The sequence below is a fragment of the Cetorhinus maximus genome, chromosome 38 (assembly GCF_964194155.1).
Source record: "Cetorhinus maximus chromosome 38, sCetMax3.hap1.1, whole genome shotgun sequence".
NCBI lineage: Eukaryota > Metazoa > Chordata > Chondrichthyes > Lamniformes > Cetorhinidae > Cetorhinus > Cetorhinus maximus.
This window is the reverse complement of record NC_135916.1, coordinates 4,448,658-4,474,704: the sequence shown is the minus strand read 5'-3', so window position 1 is coordinate 4,474,704 and position 26,047 is coordinate 4,448,658. Positions and strand designations below refer to the sequence as shown.

The window sequence follows — 26,047 nt, the reverse complement described above, 5'->3', positions numbered from 1 at the left end:
CAACACATTGCAAAATGTTGCACAAAGACAGAGAGAGACAGACAGACAGTGAGGGATAGAATCAGATAAAGAGAAAAGCTCCACAGACAGACAGGCACAAAGACAGAGACAGACAGAATGGCGGACTGATAGACAGACAGTCAGAGTGAGGGACAGAAAAAGTAACAGACACACCGACAGAAGCAAAGACTTCGAAAGAGGCACAAACAAAGACAAAGACAGCCACACAGACAGGGATAGACACACAGAAACGGACAGACACAAAGACCACAGCCAGACACACAGACGGTGAAAGTCACACGTAAAGACACACAGAGAGAGGCAGGGACATTGACAGTGTCAGACACACAGACAATGACAGACACAAAGACAATGACAGAAACACGAACAGTGCTTGACAGAGCGATAGAGAACGTCTTGCAGACAGTGACAGGAAAACAATGGCAGTCTCAAGTACTTCGACAGTGACAGAAACATAGGGACCGATAGGCATGCAGGTGGTGACAGACACACGGGAAGAGATAGGCTTACAGACAGCTACAGAAAGACTGACAGTGACAGCTACACAGACAGTGACAGGCACGCAGAGAGTGAAAGAAACACAGAAATAGACAGAATCAAAGACAGAGACAGACATGCAGTCACAGACAAGCACACACAGAGAGACAGTCCAAGACAGGCAGAGCCAGGCACACAGATAGAGACAGACACATAGGCAGAGACAGAAACACAGAAATAAACTTTCCTTAGGCACAGTGAAATATTTTTGAGCAGGCCCTCTCTCATTGTTTCATTTTGCCTCCCCCTTGCCGCTTTTTATACCGTGGAGTATCCACAGGAAATATGAGACCTGAAGTTAAAGGACCATTATGGATTATGGAGAGAGAGAGATCTCTCCATGTTCAAACATCCGTCATACACCATCCTGTGGAAGGCCCATCTCGCAAACACACGGATCGGGATTGGAAATTTGAAGACCCTCATCCCTGGTCCAATTTTGGTCAACCACCTTCAAAACGTTTGAAAGGCCCGGAAATCCTTTCTAATGTGTTTTCCTCAGACATGGTCACAACAACATAGCTGCGGCCTAACCGGTATTTCAATTATGCCTTTGGTAATCATCTCTTTCATTTATTCTCCTCGAATGTCTATTAACAACTAGATATCCAGCAAGTATTTTAGTTTCATTATCTCACAGGTTATTTAACCGTTCCTGCCTCTTGGAGGCTTTGTGTATGCGACCTGTCTTCTCAGTGTCAGATGTTAGGTAACTGGCCTATAGTTCCGTGCTTACTATATTCCTCCGTTCTAGACTACAGAAGAAGGATTTTCAACGTTCCAAGCAGCTGGTACCTTTCAGAATCTGTGGGAACTTTCTAATATTAGAAGCCAAGAAGGCAGTGATAGAAACATTGACAGTGGCAGACGCACAGGCAGTGACAGAAGCAGACAGGCACAGGCACACAGGCAGAGGCAGAAACACAGATAGGGTTAGACAAACATAAATAGTCACAGAGACACTGCCAGACACACAGGCATTGACAGGCACAGAGAGCATGACAGATACAAAGCCAGAGGCAAGGGCACAGACTGTGACAAACACATCGACGGATACAGGCAGGAAGACATTGAAAGACACACAGGGACAAAATCATCGATGGGAACAGGCATACAGACGGATAAAGGCATACAGATAGTGACAGACAAACAGGTAGTGAAAGAAGAACAAACAACGACAGACATACAGACATAGACAGGCACAAAGACAATCGCAGACACAGAGAGTGACAGAAGCGCAGACAGTGATTGGCTCACATAAAGAGGCAGACATGCAGAAAGAGACAGAAAAACAAACAGTGTCAGAGACATGGACAGTGACAGAAACACAGACAGAGACAGAAACACAGACAGTGAAAGGCACACAGAAAGTGAGAGAAACACAGAGAGTGACAGGCATACTGACAGTGACAGGCGAACAGGCAGTGACAGGTACACAGACATTTACACAAGGACAGGCACACAGGCAGTGTCAGAGACACAGAGAGTGGCAGATGCACAGACAGGAAATGGCACACAGACAGTGACATGAACAAAGACAGTGAACGATATCCAGGCAGTGGCAGACACCCTGAAAGTGGTAGACACACAGACAGGGGCAGGCACGCAGACAGATTCACAGGCAGGCAGGCAGAGGCAGGCACACTGAATAACAGTCGCACACAGACAGGTAAATGGCAAACACGCAGACATTTACAAAAGCCCCTCATCCAGGGTGAATCATTTATTTTTTACAAGGCCCTCGCTCACAGTTTCATTTTCACTCACCTTTGCCGCCCTTTATACCGTGCACTATCCATGAGAATGATGAGGCCTGAAGGTAAACGGCCAATATTGATCTTGGAGAGATAGAGAGAGCTCCCTATGTTAAAATATCCATCACACACTCCCTGCAGAAGGCCCACCTCCCATTCCCCCGATGTAGGTTGTAAAACTGAAGACCCTCGTCCTGGTTCAATTTTGGACAATCTCCTCTTAAATGTTTCAAAGGCCTGCAAACCCTTTCGAAATTGCTTTGTTCAGAAATGGTCACAATAAGTTAGCTGCGGCCGACTGGATCATTCAATTATGTTTTGAGAACTATTTCTTTCATTTGTTCTCATTGATTATTTTCTAACAACTCGAGATTCTGCAAGACATTTTTCTTAATATTTATCAGATTATTTCATCTTTTCCTGCCTCTTGAAGTCTTCCCATATGGGAACTAATATCCCAGTGTCAGGTGTTAAGCAACTGGCCTACTGCTCCCTGCTTACTGTCTTACTCCTTTCTAGAAAATAAATGTTAGAATTCCAATTTTCCAAGCACCTTTCAGAATCTAGGGAATTTTGGAAGATTACAAGTAGTGCATTATTTGCCATCATTCGGTGAAAATCCTGGAAATCTTTCCCTAACAGCACTGTGGGTGTACCGCCACCACAGGGACTGCAGCTGTTCAAGAAGGCAGCTCACCACCACCTTCTCAAGGACAATGGAGGATGTGCAATAAATGCTGGCCTAGGCAGGGACGCCAGGATTGTATGAATTAATGGAAAATATATATATCGCAGCTGCTCTTTGTTTATACACTCCAGGCTCCAGATCAACGATTGCAGAAGCCTTGACAGTCTTTTGCTCCATTGGTTTTCGCAAACTTTATGTCCAGGGATTGTGTGCCTTTAGCTTCCTCCCTGTTGGTTCTATACCATACTGTGGGTGTCTTTGTATCACCTTCTGTGAATAAATATTTCGCATGTGCCTGTAGAAATTCTCTGCCAGTTACTTGATTCCCATTATTAATTTGCCACTCTCCCACACTCAAGCATCAATTCTTACTTTAGCTGTTATCTTCCTTTTCCCATGTTTTGAAAGTTTTTTTCTGTTTGTAAATAGACTTGGATAATGCGCATGAACCTTCAACACATTGGAATAATGCAATGTGTCTGCTTATGAACAACTTCAGCGCTGCTTTGTAGAATGTTTAACAATAGATTTTAATTTGAAGTAATTTGTTTGAATAATTGAGCGCGGGGTGATTCAGCCGATATATCCTTTCCACTGGAGGTGTTTTATCGCAGAATGAATTATTAAGCTTTTCGAAGTATTTAATATAAATTCTTCCAATGCATTTTCATTCAATGGTTTTCAAAAATATCTGTCTCAGGCCCATTGTTTCTGCAGTCAAGGGTTAAAATGATTTCTGTTTGAGATGATATTTTCTTTCTGCTTGAAACCAAAGGTTTCCGTTACAATCACTTCCTGTCTTTGTAATTTTCAGACTGTTACATTTCCAAATTTTTCATGTTTTGATATTTAATTTGCTTTCTCTATCCGATTAGTTGATATATGAGGCGTGATGATGTGATAGTTAGTAAACTTCACTTGTTAACGTGAATTGAAACACTACACGGTTCTTACTATTTAGACAGCGCCTTCTCCTTTAGTCGGCTGGAGATGGTCACATAATTGAGATAGAGATCTGAATAGGGGCGGAGACTAATGTCCTTCAGTAAACACATTATTTTGCAGCTGCTTTTTCTCGTCAATATTATCATGTAATATAAGGAATTATTTTCAAGTTCAATGTCTACTGCTGATGCATGAAATCATTACATAATGGTGCTCGCAGGCAGATACAGACACTCAGACGGAGACAGGAAAGTACACAGAGTCAGACACATAGACAGACATGGTCAGACAGAGTCAGATACACCGACAGCTACACAGAAACATATGCAGGAACATAAACACATACGGAGACAGGCACACAAATTGAGTCCGTCACACAGACAGAGACAAAAATGATAGAGAGGCACTCATACACCCATTGACATACAGAGAGATACAATATCACAGACATAGGCAGACACAGAGACACATGCAGAAACAGAACGAGAGGCGAATAGGCACACACAGAGTTAGACATACAGACGCAGAGAGTGACAGATACAAAGGCAGTGACATAAGCTCAGTCAGATTCAGAAACACAGTCAGGGAAAGACACACATACAGTGCACATATGTAAAGACAGAAACTTACACGGGTACAGTCTCACAAACAGAGATAGACACACAGACAGAAACAGCTACATTAACAAAGGCAGAAACAAAGGCAGTGGCAGACACGTAGAAAGAGACAGAAACACAAGCAGTGACAGGAATACAGACAGTGACATAAACACAGAGAGTGACAGACACATCGGCAGTGAAAGACAGACGGGGAGCGGCAAGCCACAGACGGACTCACTGGCACAGAGACAGAGACTGCAAACAGGCAGACAAACATAAACACAGAGAGAGACAGACACCGCACCCACCCCCAAACACCCACGACCGACACAGACAAAAAGCCAGACAGCAACACGCACAATGATAGGCACACAGCCACGGACAGGCACATAGGCAAAGTCAGACTCACATACAGTGGCAGACCTACGCAGGCAGGCACAGAGACAGTCACAGAAGCAGAGATTGCTACAAAGGCAGATTCAGCCACACAGACATAGACAGATACACAGACAGAAACAGAGACACGGACAGAGACTGTCACAAAGACAGAGACAGCCACACATAATGAGAAAGACACGCAATTTGAAGCAGACGCATGGAGGAACAGACACATAAATGGAGAGAAATGGAGTCAGACAGAGGCACAGACTGATGCAGATACGGAGAAAATGGCAGGCACACAGACATAGGCAGAGATACAGAATCAGGCAGGCACACAGACTGCTTCAGACGCATAGAACATGATAAGAAAACATAGAGAGACAGTCACACACACGGAGACATTTACCCAAGTCCCTTAAATATAGAGGCACATGTTTTGACCAGACCCTCGCTCACTGTTTCATTTTTCCTCACCTTTGCCGCTCTTCATACCGTGGGGCATCCACGTGAACGATGAGGTATGGAGGAAAACGTCTATTATGGATCATGGAGAGCAAGAGAGAGGTTTCCATGTTAAAACATCTTTCACACACTCCCTGTGAACGGCCCAACTCCCAAAACCCGGATTGGGAATGTAAAACTGGAGACCCTCATCCCTGGTACAATTTTGGACAATTTGCTTTGAAACGTTTCAAAGGCCTGCAAATCCTTTCTAAAGTGCTTTGCTCAGACCCGGTCACAATAACTTGGCTGCCGTCTAACCGGTGATTCAATTATGTTTTTGATAATCACCTCTTTCGTTTTTTCCTCTTTGATTTTTTATTAAACAGGTAGATATCCAGTATTTGTTTTTGATTTTATTTCACAGATTCATTACCTTATTCTGCCTCTTGAAGTCTCTCTCTATGTGATCTATCTTCTCAGTGTCAGATTTTAGGCAACTCGCCTGCAGTTCCCTGCTCACTGTCTTCCTCCTTTCTAGAAAATACATGTTAGAATTCCAACTGTCCAAGCAGCCGGTACCTATCAGGGTCTAGGCATTGTTTTGAAGATTCCAAGCAGAGCATCCTTCACTGTCATTGGGTCAAAACCCTGGAACTCCCTCCCTGACAGCACGGTGGGTGTACCGCCAGCACACGGGCTGCAGCGGTTCAAGAAGGCAGCTCACCGCCAACTTCTCAAGCACCTTGCGGGATGTTCAATAAATGTTGGCCTAGCCAGCGACGCCCATATCCTCCGAATTAATGAAAAAAATATTTCGCAGCTGCTCTTTGTTTAAATATTCCTGAATGCAGGTCATCAATTGCATAAGCCTTGTTAGTCTTTAACTACAGTAGTTTTCGCAACGTTTTTCTCCAATGATTGTGTTTCTTTAGCTTCCTCCGTGTTGGTTATCTACCATTCTTTAAATGTCTTTGTGCCATCTTCTGCGATTAAATTTTAACAGACGCTTGCAGAAAGTCCCTTCCAGTTACTTGATGCCCATCATTAATTTGCCCCTCTCTCCCACTCAGGGATCAAGACTCACTTTGGCTGTTATCTTCCTTTTCACATACATGTCGAAGCTTTTGTTTCTGCCTGTATATAGACGATGATATGGCGCTCGAATCCTCAACATGTTGGCACAATGTAATGTTTGTGCTTATTAACAATTTCTGAACTGCTTTGCGGAATGTTTAATAACTGATTTATATTTGAAGTATCTTGCATTAAATTGTTTGAATAATTATGTGCAGGGTGATTCAGTCCGTCCGCACCACTGCTGGTGATTTATTGCAGGATGAATTATTCAATCCGATTAAAGTATTTAACACAAATTTTTAAATAGTGTTTTCAATCAATGTGTGTCAACACAATTCAGTCTCTGGATCATTGTTCCCACTACCAAGGATTAAATTGCTTTGAGCCTGAGATTATTTGTTTCTGCTGTAAAACCACGGGTTTGTGTTACAAACACTTACTGTCTCTGCAAAATTCAGGCAGTTACATTTCCAAATGTTTCAACTATTGATATTTAATTTTCGTAATCTATCCATTTAGTTGATATGCGAAGTGTCATGCTTGTGACACTCAGTAAACTACTCTTGTTATTGTGAATTGAAAGACTACTCGGTTCTTATTATTTAGACGGCACTTACTCATTTACTCGGCTGGAGTTGGTCACGTCATTGAGAACGAGACCTGTATAGGGATGGAGACTAACGTCCTTAAATAAATACATTGCAGCAGCAGCTCTTTCTACTCAAATTTAATATTTACCCCCCACCTCCCCAATAGCCCCCCCCCCCCCCCCCCCACCCCCCTCCTCAACACCCCCCGCCCCACCCGAGTATATTTTTTCAAATTCAAAGGCAACTGCTAATGCATGGATTCATTCCATAATGGTGCCCGCCGACAGAGACAGAGACTCAGACGGAAGCAGGCATGCAGACAGAGACGGACACATACACATAGTCAGGCACATAGACAAAGATAGGCTCACAGAGTCAGATAAACCGACAGACAGAGACAAACACGGAGAGAGACTCATGCGCACACAGACATATCGATTCACAGACAGTGCAATTTATATCAAGATTCTTTAAACATAGAGAAAAGGGAAATATTCTCCAGATCCTCACGCACTGCCTCTTCTCTCTGAGCTCACCGGCCTCGCGTGACACCGGCCTCCTGAAGCCAGGAGGTAAATGGTAAATGTTAAAATCTAGGCATAGAAAGGGGGCTGAATCTGGGGACATAAATCAATCTCATCCTGCGCCCTTCTCCCAAAACCAAACTGAGTGGGATCTCAATGCCAGGGGAGTCTGGACCTCACAACACATCCCCTCCAGTTCCCAACCCCGCTTGACAACATATCCAGACAGTGCTACATTTCCACTTCTCCTGCTCTGCTTTCTTTTCAAGTCGCCCGAAATCACAGAATCACAGAATCACAAAGTGCAGAAGCCCTTCGAGTCTGCACCGACACGTCAGAAACACCTGACCTACGTACGTAATCCCATTTACCAACACTTGGACGATAGCCTTGAATGACGTGCCAAGTGCTCAAACAGGTGCTTTTAAAGGATGTGAGGCAACCCGCTTCCACCACTCTCCCAGGCAACGCATTCCAGACGGTCACCACCCTCTGGGTAAAAAAGCGTTTCCTCACATCCCCCCGAAACCTCCTGCCCCCTCATCTTGAACTTTATCCTCTCGTGACTGACCCTTCAACTAAGCGGAACAGCTGCTCCCTATCCACCCTGTCCATGCCCCTCATAATCTTGCGCACCTCGATCAGTTCGCCCCTCGGTATTCTCTGCTCCAGCGAAAACAACCCAAGTCAATCGAACCTCTCTTCATAACTTAAACGTTTCATCCCAGGCAACATCCTGGTGAATCTATCCTGCACCGCCTCCAGTGCAATCACATCCTTCCTGTAGTGTGGCGACCAAAACTGCACACAGTACTCCAGCTGTGGCCTCACCAAGGTTCTATACAAGTCCAACATGGCCACCCTACTTTTGTAACCTATGCCTCGATTGATAAAGGCAAGTGTCCCATATGCCTTTTTTACTACCCCACAAACATGCCCCTCCGCCTTCAGAGTTATATAGACACACACGCCAAGGTCCCTTTGTTCCTCAGAACTTCCTAGTGTCATGCCGTTGATTGAATACTTCCTTATCAAATTACGTCTTCCAAAGTGTATCACTTCACACTTTTTATGGTTAAATTCCATCTGCCACTTATCTGTCCATTAACCCATCCCATGTCTACCTTCCTGCAGCCCAAGGAACTCAACCTCAATGTTAACCAACCGACCAATCATTGTGTCATCAGCAAACTTACTAATCCTACCCCCCACATAGTCATCCATGTCGTTCGTATAAATGGCGATTAATATGGGACCCAGCAGAGATCCCTGTGGTACGCCACTGGACACTGGCTTCCAGTCACTAAAGCATCCTTCTGTCATCACCCTCTGTCTCCTATAACTATGCCAATTTTAAATCCACCTTATTACTTTGTATTCCATGTGCATTTGCCTTCTTGATAAATCTCCCATGTGGGACCTTGTCAAAGGCTTTGCTGAAATCCATATAAACTACATCAACTGCACTACCCTCATCTACACACCTGGTCACTTCCCCAAATAATTCAATCAAATTTGTTAGGCAGCTGCGTCATCTGCTTACCGACCCCCTCCCCTCTCTTCCCCCCCCCGCCCCCCCACCACCCCCCAACACACACCCTGGCTTTGGATGCAATTTCTCCTTATTCCATTGACCAACAAACACTTTAATGATTTGAGAAACTCCAGCATGTGTCCTCGTCGCCTCCTCCGTTCTTTAACAGTATGTGTGTCTGCCTGTGTCTGAGTCTGTGTTTCTCATTAATGAATTTCTCGCAATTCGGAGAAGGATCCCTGCTTTTCCTATCCCTCCACAGAGCTGAAGTCCTCCTCATCCCTGGTACCAATGTGTCCAATATCCTTTCCATCCTTTTCAAATCTTTTACATCCTCTCTTAAGTTGATATCAGGTTTGATCAGAATATTCCAGATGAGTCCTAACCGAAGATTTATGTATTTTTGAGAATCGCTTCCTCTTTCTTGTATTGTTTGCTTTTATGTTAAGAACCACATTTCCTGCATGATTGTTTTATTTTCCACAGATGCTTCAACATTTATTTGCGAACATAAGAAAAAGGAGCAGGAGTAGGCCATTCGGCCCCTCCATTCTGCGCTGCCATTTAATAAAATCATGGCTGATCTGATAGTTGCCGCAGCTGCATTCCTCTTACAACGATAATCTATCACCCTCTTGCTTACAAAGAATCTATCCGCCTCTGCCTTGGAAATACCAAACATTCCACTTCCACCGTCTTTTCAGGAAGAGACTGACAAAGACTCACGACTCAGAGGGGAAAAAAAAATCTTCATCTTAATTTTAAATGGGCGACCCCCGGGGTTTTAAGAAGTAACCCCTGGTTCAAGATTATCCCAAAAGAGGAAAATTCATCTCCACACCTACCCTGTCAAGGCTCCTCAGGATCTTATGTGTTTCAATGAAGTCGCGTCTTACTCTTCTAACCTCCATCTGATACAAGCCTAGACTGTCCAACCTTTCCTCATAAAACAACCCACCCATTCCAGGAAATAATCATTCCAGTGATTCTCTATGATCGAATGTAAGAAGAATGATACATGCCAGTCTGTGATTGATATCAAATAATACTGTTAAATCGGAAATAAACACGCCATTGACATCCCATTTGGCAGCATATTTTTCCAGTCTTGCACCGCCCTGGTTTCCGAAGTTCACCCCTGAAGGCTCTGGCTCTATCATCTTGCCTGTGCCTCCCAATCCTACACTGCAGTTGTTGGGTGAGAGTTGTAACGCTGAGCTTGTCCTACTGAGAGCAGAGAGGTGTAGGAGGAGATTTGATGGTGGTGTTAAAAATCAGGATGGATTTTGATGGGTTGGATAAGGAGAAAGTGATTCCAGTGGTGGAAGAGTCTGTAACCAGAGGACACACAATTGAACATGATAATCAAAAGAACCAAAGGGGACACGATGGGGTCAAATTCATTTACAAACAGCGAGTTGTTGTGATGTGGAATGCGCCTCCTGAAATGGAGTTATGAACATTTGGAATGGAATTTGGTAACTTGCTGCGTGGAAAAGAGAATACAGGGATATTGGGAAAAGTTGGGACTGGGATTAATTGAAAAACTCCACAAACGGGCTGACCAATGTACAATGGGAGGAAGGGCCTTCTCTGTACTGTATTGTATCATTCCCTGATTCTTGGGAACAAGTGACGGTCTTCATTTAATCAATTCATCTTCTCTCTTTTCAGTGGCTTTTGCGGTTCAGCGGAGCGTGTCTCAATGTAAGTATTGACATTTCTCTTTTAAATCCTGTCAGTGAATAATCCATTCTCATACTGTTAAATCAATCAGTCCGCATTAATCGAATTGAGTTTGATTGCTGCAATCCATCGTCTTGTAACATTGATAGCTGAAATGCAACATGCCAAATTGCAGTTGTCAGTGTGATGACGCTATGATAAATGTCCTTTTTTCACACTTTAACCCATTTCTTTTCTCTGCCGGAAATGACGAGGCAGAAATCCAGCATTCAAGATGTCACAGACCAATGTTCTATTGAGTGTTAAAGTGACTTCGACATTTGTTTTCAGTCCCCATTCCAAGTCCTTTCTTTCGTTATAAGGATGAAGGAGGCCACGCCCTCCTTGATGTCTGCTCAGCCTTTCAGTGCCAGCGTAACTGATCTATCTTTCCCCCCTTTTTATACACCTTGTTTACATAACCGCTAACAACCTTTTTTTTTGCAAAAATATACTTTATTCATAAAATATCTTCAAGAACATTCCAAACCATTTCAAAATCACCATCAGAAATGTACAATCAGGTTCAACTTTTACAACATGTATCAGGAAATTCATCAATACAATAAATGAATATTACAATCATTTGCAGCCATTCATTTTGAGCTGTACAGACCGAGGGGATTTAAACAGTTCCCAGTCCCTCGGTTCACTGAGTCAGAAAGGTCTTAGACAGCGACCTTTTCCCATTGCGCCTTTGTGGCGGCTACCCCAAGCTTCAGTGCGTCCCTCGGCACGTAGTTCTGGACTTTGGATTGTGCCAGTCTGCAACACTCGGTCGGGGACAACTCTTTACACTGGAAGACCATCAAGTTTCGGGCAGACCAAAGAGCGTCTTTCACCGAGTTGATGATCCTCCAGCTGCAGTTGGTGTTTGTCTCGGTGTGTGTCCCTGGGAACAATCCGTAGAGCACAGAGTCCTGTGTCATAGAATTGCTCGGGATAAACCTCGACAGAAACCACTGCATCTCTCTCCAGACCTTCTTTGCAAAGGCACAATCTACAAAGAGGTGAACAACGGTCTCTTCCCCACCACAGCCACCTCGAGGGCAACGTGCCGAGGGGTTGAGACTCCTGGCGTGTAGGAAGGATCTGACGGGGAGGGCCTTTCTCACCACCAGACAAGCTACGTCTTGGTGCTTGTTGGAAAGTTCTGGCGATGAGGCATTCTGCCAAATGACTTTGACAGTCTGCGCGGGGAACCATCCCACAGGATCCACCCTCTCCTTTTCCCTCAGGGCCTCTAAGATGTTACGTGTCACATAACCGCTAACAACCTAAGCTAACAAACAGACTATCAATTTATCTGGTCTCCAGTTATTCTGCAGTAGCAGATTCAAGCTTTATCTCGCCTCAGCACTTTCTTGTCAGCATCGTCATTGGAAGGGTTAGTTTTAATTTCAAATTTACCTCTCCTCGGTCTGGATTCTGAAACGAGTGGCATAGAATTTCTCTATCTCGTCCAGGAAACAGTTAGTTTACCTGAAACACCTCAATTCCATCAATTTATATTCCACACTCAGCATTGTACATGCAGCCTGTTGTCATAATCCACACCATGCAGCCCGGATACCATTCTCTAATGCTGAAGAGGCCTAATCTCACAAATATCTTCCCTGTCCGCTGAACTAGCCTGTAACAGCATCTCTTACTCTTCAATGGACCAACAAGAGCAACTGTTGATTTCCATCTCGAACAGCGGTAAACTTAGTTAAAAGAACCGTGTTACTCATGTAGTTCTCTATGTCATTGTGTTTTCCGACTAGCTTTGACTAATACCTTGTTCAGGACAGTCGCATCCCACATGTTGGTGGAATCCTGTCTCTGCCCCATCAGAGCTGATTCGGTCGCACTGTAGCATTAAATATGAGAGTAGTTTACGCTCTCATGCACCTCTGTCATCTTCCTCTCTGTCCAACATCATTAGCCACCGTTAACTCTGTATAATCTGTAGTTGCCCACCCAAATAGAGTCGCCTCTGACAGTCTCTTAGCAACAACAATTGCATTTATATAGCGCTTTTAATGCCGTAACACGCCGCAAAGTGCTTCACGGGAACCATAATGAAGCCAAGTTATACGTTGTGTAATGGACAGAGATTTTAGTGTCAATGGCCAAAAGGCAGGTATGACGGTGCATCCTGAAGATAGGCAGAGAAAGGTGACAAAGTGCAGCGAGGGAATTCCAGAGATTCGGGCCCCCAGGCACCTGATGACGCCAATTGTGGGGCGATTGAAACCTCACGAGATGCGCAGAGCTGTCGGGGGACAGTAGGGATTGGGGGAGTTTACACAGATGGAGAGGCATCGCGGGCCATGGGGAAGCGGTGGGGGGTGGGGGAAGAGAGGGGGGTGGGTGTTGTGGTCGGTTGGGAGGTTTGTGTGGTGGGTTGACATTAAGAATGAGATGATTGTGAAATCAAAGTATTTCTTCATGGGCTGGCGACGTGGGGAAATGTACTTCTGTGAGAACATGAGTCATGAATCAATGGAAATTGATGCGAATGAAGACAGAGTGGGCAGCAGAGATTTAGTTATTTACTGTAAGCAAATAGAACTTTAGGTATCAGGTGTGAGGGGTATAACGGAATGACCCTGGAATTCATTGCGTAACTGCTGCCAGATGCCAGGAAAGATTAAGGCCTGAATGCATCAGCCATGATTGTAGGGGCTGAGGGAACCAGAGGGGTGAGACAGCAGGAGGAGGCTGTGAGTGTACAGGCTGCAGCTGAAACAATCTGTCCCTGGTAAAGTGGACCATTGTTGTTTGACGTCACACTGTATCTATGGATACAGTTGGGCCGTTTATGATGTCAAAGTGACCTTCAGTGTTGGCATCCGACAACTGATGACATCACCGTGTCTCCCATCCCCCCATGCGATGGGGAGACTGAATCAGCCGGTTATTGCCTCCACCCACTGGCTCTCATTCTCCACATCGACGGTGTCGAACTTCCCCTTGTTTTGGACTATCCCCATTGACACTCCATTTACCTGGTTTGGAAGCAATCTCACCGGACTCAGCAGGCACTGGTTTCAATTTCCAAGCCAGGGATTTGAGCTCCATAATCCAGGCCGACACTCCGCCCGGTGCCAGTACTGAGGGAGTGCTGCACTGTCGGATGTAGATGTATATACTCAAGGATTTGAGCTCCATAATCCCGGCTGACACTACCTCTTTGCCAGTACTGAGGGAGTGCTGCACTGTCGGAGTTCAGCAGATATGCTGTAGGACTTGAGCTACACAATCCAGGCCTACAGCCCCCCACGGTGCCAGTGCTGAGGGAGTGTTGTACTACCGGAGGTACATGCACATGCTCTTAAATCTCCAGGATTCATGATCTCCATAATCCAGCCAGCACACCGGTGCCAGTCCGGAAAGAACACTGCACTTTCAGAGGGGGCTTCTATCTCATGAGATGTTTTGAACATCACTCATTTCAGGTGCATGCAAGATACACCATGGGCAGTATGTCGAAGAAGGTCATTGGGCAGTTCTGCAGAGTGTCCTGATGTCAATTGTTATTACAATGACGTTATTAACTTTTCCTTATCTCAGTGCTGTTTCTGGAATCTTGCTCTGCGAAATTATGCGGCATTTCACCAGTCGCAATATTTCGCTTTCAGTTCAGTGTTTGTAAAGCTGTCTGAGACCTGCTGTGTTGCCCAGAAGGGCTTTGAAATACATTTTGATGTCTCCGTTACTTTGTAACCAAAATCGAACTCTCCGTTTGTGGAATCTTGAGTCCCGGATGTAAACACTTCCCCTCCTCACAGAGCAATGGACATTGAGTTAGTGACATTCTACTGTACATGATATTCCTCTGATCCACTTCTCATTGTTCTTTCATTTATTCCACAACAGCTAAACTATCAAAACCAGTGATAAGACTTAATGAATGGACTGGGGTTTATGTTGTCGGAGAGAGAGTCACAATTACCTGCTCTGTGACTGGGGATTATCAGGATAAAATCTTCCATTTTTACAGAGGGGACCAGGAACTGTCCCTCTCACAGGTCATCACAAAGAACAACATTGGAACAGTTCATGTTACCGCTGGAACAGATGGAGAAGAATACAGCTGTGCATATAACGTTTCTGTCAATGGTCGGCGGATAGATTCCCCGCTGAGCGAGCATGTGTTGGTGACTATAACAGGTCAGTGACGGGGAACATAAACTGTTACACGACAATAAAATATTGTTTGTATTTTTTACATAACCATGTTATAAACATTGCAACAAAATGTAACGTTCAATGTACAGAGGAAGCGGTGGAACCGAATGAGCTTCGATTTCATTTCTCAACCCGTGACAGCCTTCGTGAATGAATGTCCACGCTGTGCATTGTCTGTGATGGCAGGGGCTGAGTAGGGCATGGGAGGAAGGCAGGATTGGGGGGCGGTGGGTGACAGGGCAGGCAGCAGCTCGACTTTTCAGTTGCTGGGGAGAGCTGCAGTCATGCGCTTTGATCTAACGTCGCAGTCCAGCTGATGACAGGGCTATGTCCATTCTGACGTCAAAATGTCCAAGAATATCCTACTCCAAACGGTGATGAAGTCACAGCGAAACCCCTAACCCGCCCTATCCTTTGGGATCCTGAGGTGACTTGACAGGGAGCATGTGGAGAAGATGCTGTCTCTTAGGGAATAACCTAGAACGTATTGTCCAGGTTTAAAAGAAGCGGCTCCGCATTTTAGGCATAGATGAGCAGAATGGTTTTCTCTCTCAAAGGGTGGTGAGTCTTGGAACTCTATACCTCAAAAGGCGAATAACGCGCATTTGAATATTTTTTGAAGGCAGATCGATACAGATCCTTGCAACAAATTCAAACGGTCAATGTTTGGCGAGAGGAGTTTATGCGAAAACCGCTAACTTCATTGCTAAAGTTCTGGCTTTCTCCCTGAGAGAAAGGGCCCGGAATTCACCCGCTGGTCATCAACTACCACTGCAAGTGTTGAGATGGGATGGGGAGGAAAGCAGGAGGAGTTTGTGAAGGGACAGTCAGCAACTGAAGGATTCTGTCATTGGGGGTGGAGGGGTGGCCATTGCTGGGTGACGTCACGGTCTAACTCGGGATTGTGTGATGCCCTTTCTGACATCATACTGGGTCCTAGTGCCCAACCCCGGCATTTGAAGCGGCCACACAATAGAGAAACTACATTGCAGAATCCAATTGCGGCGGGGCAAGATGTACCGTCCAATCCATTCACCGTTTGGCTTTCATACTCCACATTGATGCTGTAACTTGGCGCCTTTGTCGTGGACTATATTCATTGATGTCCTTACCGCGACTTTAGCACGCTACCCTAAGTAAGAAGGTTGAATAATCAACTCCCATCCCAGATTGAGCTCAATAATCCAGGATGTCTCACACACACAGCGACAGTGATGAGGGAGTGCAGCTCTGCCTGAGGTAGATGTACACAGTGGGACTTGAGCACCATATTGCAGGCCGACACTTCCCCGGTGCAACCACTGAGGCAGCGCTGCTTTGTCGGAGGTAGATGTAAATACTCCAGGATTTGAACACCATAATCCAGGCCAACACTAACCACCCGCACCTTCGCCCTCCCGGTGCCAGTACCGAGGGTGTGCTGCACTGTCGGAGGTAGATGAGTGCACGAATGGCCCTTAGCTTCAGCACCGAAGTCCCCTGACACAGTGAGAGTATAGTGGGAGATTTGTAATTTCAGAGGTGCTGTGTTTCAAATGAGAAAATGAAAACAAAGTCTGGAGTCCCGCCTCTCAGGTATCTGCATGTGGCCTCACTTGCTTCACTTCACAGAGCATCAATCCGTAATTCTGCCCGCCTCATGTCACCCAATATCAATGCATCAGAACACCTCACTCACAAGGTGCACATTATCCCGTCATTGTCTCATTACTGTTAATGTGCAAAGATAATCAACCTTTGTCCTCTTATCAAATCGTTACAAATGACAACATTGGAACATTCACTGTGTCCGATACAAACCAAGGAGGGTGGGGGAGGGGCGGGGTGGGGGGGGGGGTGGGGGGGTGGGGGGTTGAGGGGAGGGGGTAACATTGTAAATAAAGAGCTCCCTTTAAGGGAAGGAATTTACCATCCCAGTAAATTTGCGAATGTCATTGTAGCAGGTGAGTGATTGCGAACGCGAGAGTTAATATGTCTATTCAATCACTCCTGGGAATTAGAGAATAAACCCTTGTTTAACATTCTCTAACTCTGAGGGGGACATTGTGTTTATCTCTTGTCTACTCCTGATCCAAAATATTTACCCATTACTACCCATTAATCACAACCAGAAAATGCAACATCACGGACGGGGGCCACTCGGCCCATCTTGCCTGTGCAAGCTCTTTGATAAAGCTATCATTTATTCATTTTTTTACGAGGTGAGGCAATAAATGGCAAGGATAGAATTAAATTGCCTCTTACTCGTTGCCATTTAGAAGCAAGTTATATTCACTCACAAGCGTTTAACCAAACTTTCTGCCAAATTATCCATGAACAATATTTTTCCAGTTCCACTGAAAGTTCCTGTTGAATCTGCTTTAACCTTTTTCTGGTTACATTGACAAATGGACCACAGGAGGATCTGATACTAGTTACGATCGTTCATTCGAACATTTGCAAGGAGAGAGCCATCTCAAAGCAGCTTGAGGTAGCACTCTCCCAAATTACAAGTCTGCAGCTTATTTAAACATCACTGATCACGCACAAGAACATTGTTCAGATTCCAATCTTGTCTGCATATAGGTTTACATTAAACAGGGATCTATAGATCCAGGCACACACATCCCCCTTCACCCAGGCAGAGCCTTCACACCTTATCTGGGCTAGGACCGTCTGTCCTTCCTTTATCCATTGAAGAACACACTTAATCGATGTTATTTTCATCCTCCGTCTCCAGTCTGGCTCCCAAGGCCTTTCTGGTAATTGCAGGCCCTAAGGGTGTGAAAGGTTCTTCTGGGAACCTCTAAATGTTAATGCGCTTGATGCAACTGGCTGCCTGGAAATTTGAGATAATTTCCTTTCAATAAATTCATCCTGCATTCTCCCTAACACACCTCAAGTAATTCCCATCTGTAATTGCCCTTTTGATGGCGGTGATGAGCTGCATCGTTGACAATCTGCCGTCCACCTGGTGCATGGAGGCACAAACGCACACGAAACTCACGCCCACGCGCACACACAAACACACACACACACGCACAGGCATGCACAAACACAGACACACACAGCAACAAGCACATAATTAGATATATCACAAACCGCCTGATATTCCATTACAAATTTGAAAAATAATGAGTTTTTGAAATACGCTTTGAAATGTGTGAGTTATTTGTTAAGTTTAATCAAAATCCCGACTCACCCTTTATCGAATCTCATTCGCTGATATCAAATGTCTCCTTCAATATGGATCAATTTCCTTTGTGGCACCAAAAATACTGTACATTACATTCGTACAATACATTTATAATTGCCATGTCCATTGTCTTTTTTTAAGACAGAGCCGCTAAGAAAACCAGTGATATCGCTTGATGAATCAACATGTTTGTATGTAGATGGAGAGACGGTCACCATGACCTGCACTGTGACTGGAGATGATCGGGATAAAACCTTCAATTTTTACAAAGATGATGCATGGCAGTACTCCTGGCAAATTGGCACCAATACTGGAACATTCCCGGTTACTGGTAGAAGTAGCGAAGGGCGATACCAATGCGAATACGTGATTTCCATCAGAGGTCGGCATTTAACATCCCCAAAGAGCAAGGCTGTGGCCCTGACTACCACAGGTGAGTGACAGGGAACAGAGATTGTTAATACCTCTACTCACCAGGATTAGCATATTCACAAAATCAGGTCCCTGCATCAAAATGAAACGCTCAGTGATCGGGGAGAGGAGATCATGGGAAAACCTTTGACTTCATTGCTCAAGTTCTGACGCGTTCCCTGAAAGAATGGGTCCTCAATTCACCCGCTGGGCATCAACGGCCAATGCTAGTGTTGAGATGGGAAGGGGAGGAAAGAGAGAGGAGGTTGTAAGGGGACAGTCAGCAGCTGAAGGATTCAGCCACTGGGGGTGAGTGTATCCATTGTTGTGTGACGTCACCGTCTAGCTCGGGATTGGGCGATGCTCTTTGTGACATCATACTGGGACCGAGTGTCCAGCCCCGGCCATTGAGGCGGCCACAAAATACATAAACCACATCCCAAAACCGGCATGCGGTAGGGCATGATGTAGCGTCCGATCTTTTCACCGTTTTACTTTAATTCTCTACGTTGATGCTGGCAATACTTGCATTTGTCATGGACTACCGTCATTCCTGGCCTCAACACGAATATAGCACGCTACTCTAAAGTCAGAAAGTTGTCTGATCTGGCCCCATTTCAGACTGGAGGGCGATCATCCAGGTCGACATTCTCCCAGGTGCCAGTACAAAGCATGTGCTGCACTGTCGGAGGTAGATGTGCAATACCTTGGACTTGAGCTCCATAATCCTACACTATAATACCCCAGTGCCAGTACTGAGGGAGTGTGCCGCTGTCGGAGGTGGATGTATTCATTCCTGCATTTGAGCTCCATAATCCACGCTGGCACTCCTCTGGTGCCAGCACTGAAGGTTTGCTCCACTGTCATAGGTACATACTCTAGGACTTGAGCTCCCACAATCCAGCCTGACCCTGCCCCCGGTGTCGGTTTAGAGGGAGCGCTGCACTGTCGGTGGTGGATATATATACTACATTACTGAAGCTCCCTAATCCAGGCCGACATGCCCCCAGTGCCAGTACTCGGTGAGTGCTGAACTGTAGAAGGTAGATAAATGCCCTGTAGGACGTTAACTCCAGGATCCAGGTTCCCTGACAGAGTGCGAGTAAAGTGGGAGTTTGATTTCAGAAGTACCGTGTTTCAGATGAGCCAGTGATAAACGTCTGAAGTCCCGCCTCTCAGGTGTCTGTACGTGATCCCACTTGCCTTTACTTCACAGAACATCAATCGGAAGTGCTGCCCTTTCTCCTGTGTCCAAATATGAATCCATCAGAACACATCAGTCGCAATGTGCACACTATCCGGCCATTGTCTCATTACTGTTTTTGTGCAAAGATATTAAACATTTGTTCTCTTATCAAATCGTCACAAAGGACAACATTGGACCATTCACTGTGCCCGATACAAACCAAGGAGGGGGGTACCATTGTAAATATAAACTCTCTGTCAAGGGAACAGAGGTAAATCCCAGCTCAGTGAATCTGTGAATGTCACGATAGCAGGTGATTGAGGGGAAACAGCAGATAGTAATGTGCCTAATCAAACACTCCTGCTCATTATAGGAATAATCCTAGCTTCACATTCTCTAACACTCAAGGTGGCTTTGTGTTCATCTCTTGTCTAATACTGATCAAAGCACTGATCTGTTGCTGCCAGTGTCACCATTAGTCACAGAATCAGAAAATGTAACAGCACAGACGCAGACCACTCGGCCCACCTTAACTGTGCAATCTCTTTGAAGGAGCTATCAACATTTCATTTGTTTACGAGGTGTGGCAATAAATGGCAAGAAATTAATTGCGGCTTCCTAGTTGCGCTTTAGAAGGCAAGTTATATTCACTCCCAAGCATTTGTCCAAAAAAATCTGCTAAATTATCCTTTAGCATTGTTTATACAGATTTGTTTGAAAGTTCCTGTTGAATCTGCTATCACCTCAAGTAATTCCCATCCATAATTGACCTTTGGAAGGTCGTGATGAGCCGCATTTTTTGACCATCTGCAGTCCACCTGTTTCATGGAGGCACACGCGCACACGCAAGCATACCCACGCGCCCACGCGCTCACAAACATACACGCGCACACGCACGCACACAAACACAGGAACGCACAAAGACAGATAAACACTGCAACACGCACAGAATTAACTCTCTCACAAGCCGCCTGATACACCGTTGCAATTTTGAAAATGAACGAGTTTTTGAAATGCGCTTTGAAATGTATTATTTTTTTATTTAAGTTCAACCAACACCCCGACTGACCCTCTGTCGAACCTCATTAGCTGAAGTTAACAGGGTCCTTCGGTGCGGCTCAATTGTCTCTGTGGTACCAACAATTACAGAACATTACATTCGGGCGATTCATTTATAATTGTCTTGTCCATTTTTTTAAATCACAGAGCCGTTAAGAAAACCAGTGATAACACTTGATCAATCGACAGGGGTGTATGTAATAGGAGAGACGGTGACCATGACCTGCACTGTGACTGGAGATGTTCGTGAGCAAACCTTCTATTTTTACAAAGATGATGAACGACTGTATTACTGGCTATTTGACACAAATGACCTAACTGTAATATTCCCGGTTAGAGGTAGAAGTAGCGAAGGGCGATACCAATGTCAATACGGAATTTCCGTCAGAGATCGGCATCTAAAATCCCCAAAGAGCGAGGCTGTGGCCGTGACTACCACAGGTGAGTGACAGGGAACAGAGATTGTTAATACCTCTACTCACCAGGATTAGCATATTCACAAATTCAGGTCCCTGCATCAAAATGAAATGTTCAGGATGTGGGGGAGAGGATCGCATGCGGAAACCATTGACTTCATTGCTCAACTCCTGACTCGTTCCCTGAAAGAACTGGTCCTGAATTCACCCGCTCTGCATCAACTAGCACTGCAAGTGTTGAGGTGGGAAGGTAAAGAAAGCAGGAGGAGGGTGTAAGGGGGCAGTCAGCAGCTGAAGGATTCTGTCACTGGGGGAGGGGGTATCTATTCTTGGGTGACGTCACGGCCTACCTCTGAATTGGGTGATGCTCTTCCTGACTTCATACTAGGCCCAAGTGCCCAAGCTCCGGCTATTGAGGATGTCAAACAATAGAGAAACCACATCCCAAAACCACATGCGGTGTGGCAATCCTTTCACCGTTTGACTTCAATTCTCCACATTGATCCAGGCACTATCTCTTTTGTCATGGATAATTGTCATTTCTGTCCTCATCAAGAATAGAGCACGCTACCCTAAGTCAGAAGGTTGAGTGATAAAACTCCACTTCAGACTGGCGATCAATCATCCCGGCCGACCCTCCCCCTGGTGCCAGTACTGAGGATGTGCAGCATTGTCCGAGGTAGGTGCATATTATCTTGGACTTGAGCTCCATAATACAGACCGACACTGTCCCCTTGTGCCAGTATTGGGGAGTGCTGCACTGTCGGAAATGAATGCGATATTCCTGGATTTGAGCTCCATAATCCAGGCTGGCATTCCCCCTGTGCAAGCAGTGAACGCTTGCTCCACTGTCATAGGTAGATGTATATACTCTTTCACTTGTGCTCTCATAATCCAGGCTGACCATGCCGCGGTGCTGGTGCAGAGGGAGCGCTGCACATTCGGCGGTAGATGTATATGCTCCGAGATTTAAGCTGCACAATCCAGGCCCACTACGGAGTGAGTGCTGAGCAGTAGGAGGTAGATGAATGTCCTATAGGACGTTAGCACCAGTGTCCAAGTTTCCTGACAGAGTGAGAGTAAAGTGGGAGATTTGTAATATTTGAGGTAAAGTGTTTCAGATGAGCCAGTGATAAGAGTCTGGAGTCCCGCCTCTCAGGTGTCCTTACATGGTCCCACTTGCCTTTACTTCACAGAAAATCAATCGGAAGTCTTACTCTTTCTCATGTCTCCCAGTATGAATCCATCAGGACACATCACCAAAAATTTGCACATTATCCGGTAATTGTCTCATTCCTGTTAACATGCAAAGATAATCAACTTCTCTCCTCTTATCAAATCGTCACAAAGGACAACATTGACAAATTCTCTGTGCCCGATACAAACGAAGGAGGGAGGTAGGTAAATAAAGAGCCTTCGTAAAGGGAATGGAGATAGGATTCCAGCTCAGGGAATCTGTGAATGTCATTATAGCAAGTGAGTGTTGGCGATATGTCTATTCAATCACTCCTGGCATTTAAAAAATGAAACTTAGTTTCACGTTGTCTAACGTTCAGGGCGACTTTGTGATCATCTCTTGTTTAATCTGATCCAACTCACTGACCCATTACTGCCAGTGTCCCCATTTATCACAGGATCAGAAAATGCAACAGCACAGATTGAGGCCTCTCGGCCCATCTTGCCTGTGGAAGCTCTTTGAACGTACTAGCAACGTTTTCTTCATTTGTTGATGAGATGAGGCAATAACTGGCAAGGGCAGAGTTTAATTGCCTCTTCCTAGTTGCCCTTTCGAAGGTCAGTTAAATCCACTCCAAAGCATTTATCCAGATTTTCTGCAAAATTATTGCATTAGCAATATTTATCCATTTCCGTTTGAAAGTTGCTGTTGAATCTGCTGCCGCCTGAAGTAATTGCCATTATAATTGCCCTTTTGAAGGTGCTGATGAGCCACGTCCTTGACCATTTGAATCCTATCTGGTGCATGGAGGCACACATGCGCACGAAACACACGCGCACACGAACACACACGAACACGCGCACACGGGCCCACACACATACTCGCACGCAGACACAAACATGCGCACACACGCACACACTTTCTCAAAGACTCTCAAACATTCTCAAACCCACGCACACACACACACACACACACATCAACACAGTTTGAGTTAGATAGATCACAAAGCGCCTGAAATTCTGTTGCAATATTGAAAACGAACGAATTTCAAATAATGCGCTTTGAAATGTATTATTTATTTGGTAAATTTAATTAACTCCGCAACTCACCCTTTCTCGAAACTCATTCGCTGAGGTAAACAGTCTCCTTCGGTGTGGGTCAATTGATTTTGTGGCACCACTAGTTACTGTACATTACATTCTTGCGATTCATTTATAATTGCCGTGCCCATTGTTTTTTTTTTAATCACAGAGCCGCTAACAAAACCAAAGATAACACTTGATCAATGGACAGGGGTGTATGTTATAGGAGAGACGGTCACCATGACCTGCACTGAAACTGGGGGTGTTCGGGAGAAAACCTTCTATTTTTACATAGTTGATGCACAGCTGTACTCACCGCAAATTGACACACATGAAAATACTGGAACATTCCAGGTTACTGGTAGAAGTAGCGATGGGCGATACCAATGTCTATTCGGAATGTCCATCAGAGGTCGGCAACTAACATCCCCAAAGACCGAGGCTGTGACCGTGACTACCACAGGTGAGTGACAGGGAACAGCGATTGTTAATATGTCTGCTCACCGGGATTGGCATATTCACAAATTCAGATCCCTGCATCAAAATGAAACAGTCAGTGTTCGGGGAGAGGAGTGCATGCGAAAACTATTGACTTCATTGCTCAAGTCCTGACAATTCCCTTGTAAAAATAGGCCATGAATTCACCAGCTAGGCATCAACTACCACTGCAAGTGTTGAGATGGGAAGGGGAGGACAGCAGAAGGAGGTTGTGGCGGGGAGTGGGTGGACAGTGAGCAGCTGGAGGATCCTGCCACAGGAGGAGGGGGTGTCCATTGTTGAGTGACGTTACCGTCCACCTCGTGATTGGGTTGTGCTCTTTCTGACCATAATGGGCCCATGTGTCCAAACCCGACCATTGAGGCGGTGAAACCACATCCCAAATCCCACGTTGCCCGGGAATGGATGCACCGTTCAATTCTTTCACTGTTAGGGTTTCATTTTCATTTAAATTCATTCATGGGGATGTGGTCTTCGCTGGCTGTGGCAACAATTATTGCCCATCCCTCGTTGACCTTGAGAAGGTGGTGGTGAGATGCTTTCTTGAACCGCTGCAGTCCGTGTGGTGTGGGTACACCCACAGTGCTGTTAGGAAGGGAGTTTCAGGATTTTGCCCCAGTGAAGGAGCGCCAATATATTCCCAAGTCAGTGTGTTGAGTGAATTGGAGTGAAAATTAGAGGTGGTGGTTTTCGTAACTATCCGCTGCTGAAATTACCTCAGCTTGTGATGTAGTATCTTCAAACACGACCTCAGCAAGTCTGTAGCACGCTACCCAAAGTTAGAAGGTTGCATGATCAATCCACACTCTATGTTGAGCTCCATACCTAGGAAGTCTGACCCAGACTGTGCCAGAACTGAGGAAATGCAGCTCTGTCGGCGGTATATCTATACACTAAAGGGCTTGAGCTTCAGAATCCAGACCAATACACCTCAGGTGCCAGTGCTGAGGGGAAGTTGCACTGTCGGAGGTAGATGTATACAATCTAGCACTTGAGCTCCATAATCCAGTCCGACACTCGCCCGGTGTCTGTCCTGAGTGAGTGCTGCAATGTTGGAGGTAGATTTATATACTCAACAATTTGACGTCCATAATGAAGGCTGAAACTCACCCGGTGCCAGTCCTGAGGGACACACTGACCTCACCTAGTTCTAATGGGGCATTCAAATGAGGGCCCAGTCAGCAATTTCGTGTTGCGTTAAAATAAGCAGTTGCATTTTCGTGAGTCACATCAGTGGGAACATCGCTTCGGTATCCATTGTCCAAAAAATACATAGTTTAACCAACATCACCGAGGGAGAAATCATATTGATTGTACCGTTATTAATTGATGTCCATGCATGGGATCTTGCTGTGCACAAATAAGCTGGTGCGATTTCTCAATTACAATAATGAATACACTTCAGTCGCACTTTGTCAGCTGCGGAGCTGTTAGGGAAGGCCCGATTTCCTGATTGGCGTTTGGAAATGCGTTTACTTTTCCTCCTTCCTGAGTCATCAAATCCTAATCTCCACATTTGTAAAATCTCAAACACTTGTAAACACGGTGCTTCGACACAGATCAATTATTGTCCTTATAACCTACTACTGTACCTGGAAAGGCTCGGATCCATTTCTCATTGATCCTTCAATTCATTTTACCACAGATCCGCCACAAACCCCAGTGATATCCCTTGATCAAACCACAGGTGTGTATGCAGTAGGAGAGACGATAACCATGATCTGCACCGTGACTGGAGATAATCGCGAGAAAATGTTTTATTTTTATAAAGGACACCAACAGCTGCCCTCTAATACCACCAGCAGAAATACCAATACGTTCACATTCCCGAATACTGGTCTAAGCTACAGCGGACAATACCGATGTCAATACAGTGTTTCCGTCCACAGCAGGCAGTTCGATTCCAAACAGAGCCAGGCTGTAACGATGGCCATAGAAGGTGAGTGACAGAGTACAGATATTTAAACATTCCTATTTATGGTGTTGGTATTCTCAAATAAACAACGTTTCATTCACTGTAACAATATGAATCGTTTCAAATAAGCGGA

General features: G+C 45.2%; 1 protein-coding gene across 1 annotated transcript in view; it reads left to right on the top strand.

Moving 5' to 3' along the window:
* Positions 1–26,047, top strand: part of LOC144672522 (Fc receptor-like protein 5) — a 374,607-nt gene that overhangs the window by 214,782 nt on the left and 133,778 nt on the right. Inside the window, exon 4 of the mRNA XM_078534366.1 lies at positions 14,684–14,977. Within this exon, the coding sequence (XP_078390492.1) occupies positions 14,684–14,977 (294 nt within the window). The remainder of the gene's footprint in view (positions 1–14,683; positions 14,978–26,047) is intronic.